Raw genomic sequence first — 6888 nt, forward strand, 5'->3', positions numbered from 1 at the left:
CCCTAATATATCACCTACCCTAAAAAGAAGGCATATGTCCAGCATTAATAGAAAAAATCACGTACAAAGTTAATCGTTCGACCAAAGTCATTGGCGCCAACCATTTATTGATCGGAGCAATCCTCAGTCGCACTATAATAATCAGAGTAATCTAAACCAAGCGCTGTATATGACAAATCCATTACGATCAAACCTAACTAGTATAAAAGGGGTATTGCAGGGAGGTTAAAGTACTAATTTTAACTCAATTTCATTGTTACTTCCAACCTCTCTAAAGCACTCATTTAAGCATCGGAGAAATTCTCCTAAGTACACCCTGAATCCTCCAAGTTGCGTGTATTTTCATCCTTTCCACGTGATCGGGATTGAAAAACTTGTCGGAAGTCAAATCGACATTTTTAACAACAAATAAAAATAAAAAATTATATATATAAGACTGCAAATAAATTATGGCGTAGAGCTAAAGATATTAAACAACAAAAAGGGAAAACATGCCGATGGACTGGCCTCTTACAGAAACAGAACGTATCTACAATTCCATGCATATATATATATATATATATATATGGTAGTAATTGAAAAGACAAAAGCAGAATGGGTACATGAGTTAATTTATTAATTTTGCATGCACTGGGGATCTGTTCCTATGGAGGTAGACAAAATGGAAGCCAGAAGCGAGTGGTGGGGTACAATAATGGAAGAACGAGAGGATTGGGGATTGGTGAGACGACTCAGACGTGGGGATTGCTCCTGAAGGAACCAAGAGCTTTAACCGCGCCCGCTCTCAATATGAACTGGTGGTAGAACGCCGCTATCGCCGCTCCGATGAAGGGTCCGACCCAGAATATCCACTGCTCACCCAAAATAAAACCATTAGTTAATTAACTAATATGCCATACAACTAAACTCAAATATCTAATTAAGTATGCAACCAATTAGGAAATGAATTGAAGAATTAACAAAGCAGTAATTCGATACGTACTTGGTCATCCCAGGCCTTGTCCTTATTGTAGATAACAGCAGCGCCGAGACTCCGGGCGGGGTTGATGCCCGTGCCGGTGATCGGGATGGTGGCTAGATGCACCATGAACACCGCAAACCCAATTGGCAGCGGCGCCAGTACCTTTAAATTTCATTACTTGGTATTATTATTATTTAGTATTCTAATTAATAATTTAGTACACACATATATCCACACAAATACCATCCGCCCATATTGAATCATATCATGAATTATTCCCACTAACATAACAGGCTCTGCTTCTTTTTAATTGTTTTCTTAACTTCAAACCAAATCAAAATCTAAGACAAAATAATTAAAATTTCCATATTATTTAACTAAGGTGTAAGCATATGTTCTATAATAATTAGTGGATTAACTACTTTAATTGCACATATAACTTTTTACACATGACGGCTGAACACTAACTAATAATAATAACTATAATAATTACATATTGTAGAGTCCAAACCAATTAAATGTACCATACTACATCACATTCTCCGCACGAGCTACCGTAGCTTTCACGGAAGGCACACCTACGCCCCCCCTCTCTCTCTAAATTTTATTTTTAATATGTTCTGATTTAATTTAAGGGCCAAGGGCCCAAATCAGAAGACCATGGACAACAAAAACAGCCTCCCCAGGTGGGAAGACAGCAAAGCAATGGGCCCCAGCTTTCTTGTGAATATTTTCATTAAAAAAATACTAAATTAAAAACAAAAAAAGAGGAACGACTTTTGGTGGAAGCGCACGTGGCCTCGGAATAATAAAGCCAGCAACGATAAAATCCGGCCCAAATCTGGGGACCATCAGCAGGCAGCAGCCCATCTTTTTGGTCCTTAACCACCACCACCATCCACCCACCTACAATTTTTCTGTATTTTATATATATATTATGTAAAAACAAAAACCATACTTACTAATAATAAAAAACAATCACACTACCCACACCCACTCCCTATTTTCAAATAGTGATCCAAACCCAACTTGCCTAATTACAAGTAAGAATTTTGAACTCCTAAAATCCTAAAATTGTAGGATCGACTTCACGGACATGAAATTAATCACAGAACATAAAACGCACGCCGGTGACGCACCCCAATCAAAATTTTACCAATTTGCCACCTTTTCTATTCGGTGAGAGGTTAATATGCACCCCCTCGGAAAATGCGCCTCTCATCTCCTGAATAGGACTTGTCCCATCTCACATTTTACAAGCCAGTTGAAATTTAAGGTCATATATATTTTCAACTTGTAGACTAAATTTTAAAAAAAATAAAAAAAAAAATACTCAGCCGAGACATTTCGGATATAAAATTACATTAAATTTGAATAAAATTATATTAAAATTTATCTAAATTCTTCCAAATATCTAAAATTCATTCTTCCACAAATGCTTCTTAAATTGAGCCATACAAATTTATATTATGGTCTATACATATAAATTTAAATTTAAATTTAAACCTTCAATATTAATAAAATTCTGTAACTTTATCTAGTGCAAAATATATATATATTAAAGAGCATGCATCAGCAAAACAAACGAGCCAGTGGCAGAGAATAATTGCAAGACCCAAATGAGGAACACTGCAAATATACGATAAAACCACATACTTTATATCTAGGAATATTAGTGTCGAAGTCAAAGGACCACACTTTCTTTTCATGTATCTTCTTCTCTTTTATGCATTTCCAGATTTTGGGCGATTCTTCTGTCGATTGGATCGGCAGGAATACTTCGAAATGCAGCGGATGAGTTTGCTTTTTCTATCTGCTATACTTATCATGATCCAGTTCCTGGACTTTTCCCAAATTATACTATACTTCAAAAAAAAGTTCATTGTAATTGTTTGATAATTTTCATTTCAAAAATCGTGCGGATACTTGATTTTGATTGTGAAATTCTTAATTTCAACTTTGATAACAAATATTCTTGTGACAATTTCATTTAACTTAAATATTTTCATAAATTTAGTACTTCTCTGAAAAATTTTCTGCCGATTTAGAAATTTTCACTCCACATACAGGCTGCCCTTTTATCACTTAAATCTTTTTCATGCATGCTCTCCATTGAATTTTTTTTTATCATTTCAAGCTAAACATCTGTGCTCTAAAAGTGTTAACTGTCAAAAGTACTTGTGAGGAATTTAAGCAGCGAGAATAATGAAGATGGGAGGCGGTGGTGGTTTGGTGCTTACAGGAACGTGGGAATCGCGGGCGCTGCGCTTGGGATCGGTGGCGGAGAAGACGGTGTAGACCAGGACGAAGGTGCCGATGATCTCGGCCGCGAGGCCGACGCCGGTGCTATAGCCGTCGTTGAGCTCGTTGGCGCCGCCGCCGTACCTGTTGTAGTAAGCCTTCTGGAAGGCCTTCACCAGCCCCACACCGCAGATGGCGCCCAGGCACTGCGCCACCATGTACATCACCGCCCTCACCAGCGACACTTTCCTCGCCAGGAATAGCCCGAACGTCACCGCCGGATTTATGTGACCTCCTGCACCCACCCATTAACAAATCACCGTCATCATTTCTCACTACCTTCCAGAGCAAAATCCGAGCCATAATTACCCATTTAAAAATTTCAATTGCATGCTGACAAAAGCCCACATATGGTTATCTAAACCTTACAAAAAATATTTAATTAAACGCTGACAATGCCCACAACATCCCCATAAACGGTTCAGTGATATGGGGGAAAACCCATGAAATAAAATCCCCAAAGAAAGCTTCATTAGATACTAAATAGTTTAATCGAACCCAAAACACCAGTTCATAACCGAAGGAAGCCCAAAAATAGATTTATCAAATAGAGAAAACCCACAATTAGCTTAATCAAAACCCATAATCAGATTTAGAACCCAGAAAACATTTTCAAATTTGAAAAAGATGCAACTACTAAAACAGGTAGGTTCAGATTCAAAGAGGGGTTCTTCTTTTCGTCTTTTTTTTTTTTTTTTCTATTTTTTTTTGCATCTCGTCTTTATCCGCTTATTTGCTGCGTGTGTGGTGAGCGAGAGCTCGTGCAAACGTACCAGAGATACCAGCGGTGCAGTAGACGAGAACGAAGATCATGCCGCCGAAAGCCCAGGCAATGCCGAGAATGCCGACGCCGTCGCACTGGTCGGTGTTGAGGGCGGGGTCTGTCTGGCTTTTGTACCCGATCACCGTTAGCACCGTTATGTACAGGAAGAGCAGCGTGGCGATGAACTCCGCTATGAGAGCCCTGTAGAAGGACCACTTCCCCAGCTCCACCCAGTCAATCAGCGGCGCCGGCGGAGGATCGTGGTAGTCCTTCGCCGAGAACTCCCCCTGTTCTGCCGTTTCCACTCCCTTCACCATTTCTACACCACTTATCACGAAATTACCACTCAAACACACTACTTAATTAGCTGAGAACGGAGAAATGGTAATGAAGGGAGGATTTGAAGAATAGTTTATGCGTGTGATTGATCTGCCGCCGCGTAAGTGTGAGTGGGGGAACTGGGAAGGCAAGTGAGGCGGATGAGGGGACCCGGGGGTTTATTTATGGGAGAGAAGAAAAGAGGAAATGGGTGTGAATCGTAAATACTGATAATTGCGGGGTGGCACTGTAAATGAAGCCTCCACTGAGCATCATACACTTTTCGCGGGCCCCACCGGACAACGGCCAGCTACCTCTCCCACTTGCTGATTCGTCCTTTCTTATAATCTAATTTACCGGCCAGCCCCCTTGTGCATCCCACTTGCTGTAGTTTCTGACCCTTTTGGGATTTGGTTTGAACCTTCTGCATTTAACTATTGATACGTATTAAATTATAAATGCTTATACTTGAGTGAATATTCTCGTCCACTACAAACAAATAAAACTATATATATATATATATAATTAATATTTATTTTTTAATACTTATATAATTTTTAAATATTTTGTGAGTTGAAGGAGAAATTGAAGAAGACATAATATATAGAGTTAAAATAAATCAAATAAAATGAAAAAATGTTTCAAGTGTACCTCATAATCGTGCAATACCCTCAAAAGTAAAAGAAAAGTTTTATGTGATAATTATAAGACTAGTTATGTTATATGAATCAGAATTTGAGCAACAAAAAAATATAACACTCAAAAAGTAAAAATTGTCAATATTGTTGAGAATTCTACTTGTGAACTTGTCCCACATTGAAAAATTTGAGTAGATAATGGGTGTTTATATACATGGTTGGGCTCAAGACTCAATAGGCTTAAATTTTTGAGTCAAGTTGGTGTTCACTCATGTATATCAAGCTCACCCATGGGCTCCTCCAGTCTTAACAAATATGAGAATATTTAGATCGATAAGTGGTATAATATTGAAAGATAAATTAAGAAATAAACATATTCACAATAAGTTAGATTTATCTCCTATAGAAAATAAGATAAGAGATTGATGACTCAGATGATATAAACACTTGCAATGTAGACTACATATTAAGTTAGTGAAGAAGAGTAAGTTCTTGTGATGGACACTAGAAGGAATAAGGGTAAACTTAAAATAATTTGAAATGAGATAGTAAATAAATATTTAATAGCCCGAAATCTATTAAATGAAATGGTCGATAATCGCAAAAATTAGCAGAAAATGATTCATATAGTCGATCCTACCTATTAGGACTTAAAGTTTGGTTTAGTTGTTGTTATTATCTAATTTTTAAATAATTAAAGATTTTAAATTTTTAATTATCAAACAATTTTTAGACATTCTTACTTGGATTTATTACTAAACTTTACTTATTGCTATAACAAAAATTATACTTAATTTTTTAACTAAAGAACTAGAAATTTAGCATGAAAATAAGCTTAGCTTTTACAATGATAGCTTATGATTTTCACTTTTTTCTTAACTACAAAAAGAGAAAAATAATATTTAACATAAATTTTTTTATTGTTTAAAATAATAAAATTATTTTTCCTTTATTCATACTTTTATTTTTGAACAATATTAAATCATTCTTTCTAAATATATTGTTTAAATCATAAACTAAGTACGTGTTGATGCACGTGTTGATGCACGTGTTGATACACACGTATGCAGCTTAATTTGTTATTGTTTTAAGCAATCACAAACTTTAATCATTTTACTTTTTCGATTAGTGAAAATTGATGTGTTTCTTTTAAATAGAAAATTCGTAAAAAAAAATATAGGTTACCAAATGACCTAATTTTGAACTTATTTTGCAGTCTTCCAAGTAATAAAACTATTAATTATTCCTTTAAAAATAAAATGATTTATTATACTGAGATTTTGGACAATGGAAAACAGAAGATGAATCCAGTATAAGGCTTATTGGCTGGTCCAATATACTCAAACTAGAAGTACATACATATATATTTTTTTAAATATATTTGGATATACTTGGAGAAAAAACCTTACAAAGAAATTTTATATAAATTTGATTTAGTCGGCTCTTCTAAATTGTTTTTTGTTTTTAAGTCAAACTAAACTGCATTTTTCGCACACTCCTATTAAGTGTTTTTTCTTAATAAATTTGACCACTAATATATTATTTTTTATTTAAAATTTCGAGACTCTTTAAGAAATTTAGGAATTATTTGATATCATTGTCAAAAATTAAAGAAATGAAAACAAAAAAAATGAAAACTACAAACTAAAACATAAATTAAAGACGGAAAATAGCAATATATTTGGTTAATATTTATAAAACTAACAAAAATTAAGAACTTAATTAAAAAATATTTATTTTTATTTTTAATTCGAATAATATTATAAAAATTTGATTAAAATAATAAAATTAAAAATAAATTACATTAAAAATAAAATTTAATGTAATTATTTTACTTAATTGTTCTACTTTCAAATTTTACTATATAATAAAATTTTTATTAAATATGACAATTGAAAACTAGTAAA

At 34.5% G+C, this 6888-nt stretch overlaps 1 protein-coding gene across 1 annotated transcript; it reads right to left on the reverse strand.

The window, feature by feature from the left end:
* Positions 1-483: 483 nt before the first annotated feature.
* Positions 484-4650, reverse strand: LOC131165648 (probable aquaporin PIP2-5). The gene is made up of 4 exons (XM_058123612.1): positions 4036-4650; positions 3202-3497; positions 983-1123; positions 484-851 (listed from the first exon to the last, which is right to left on the reverse strand). Exons 1-4 carry the CDS (start codon positions 4340-4342, stop codon positions 732-734), a joined length of 864 nt encoding a protein of 287 aa, XP_057979595.1. The 5' UTR covers positions 4343-4650; the 3' UTR covers positions 484-731.
* Positions 4651-6888: the final 2238 nt, after the last annotated feature.

The sequence above is a fragment of the Malania oleifera genome, chromosome 10, assembly GCF_029873635.1.
Source record: "Malania oleifera isolate guangnan ecotype guangnan chromosome 10, ASM2987363v1, whole genome shotgun sequence".
NCBI lineage: Eukaryota > Viridiplantae > Streptophyta > Magnoliopsida > Santalales > Ximeniaceae > Malania > Malania oleifera.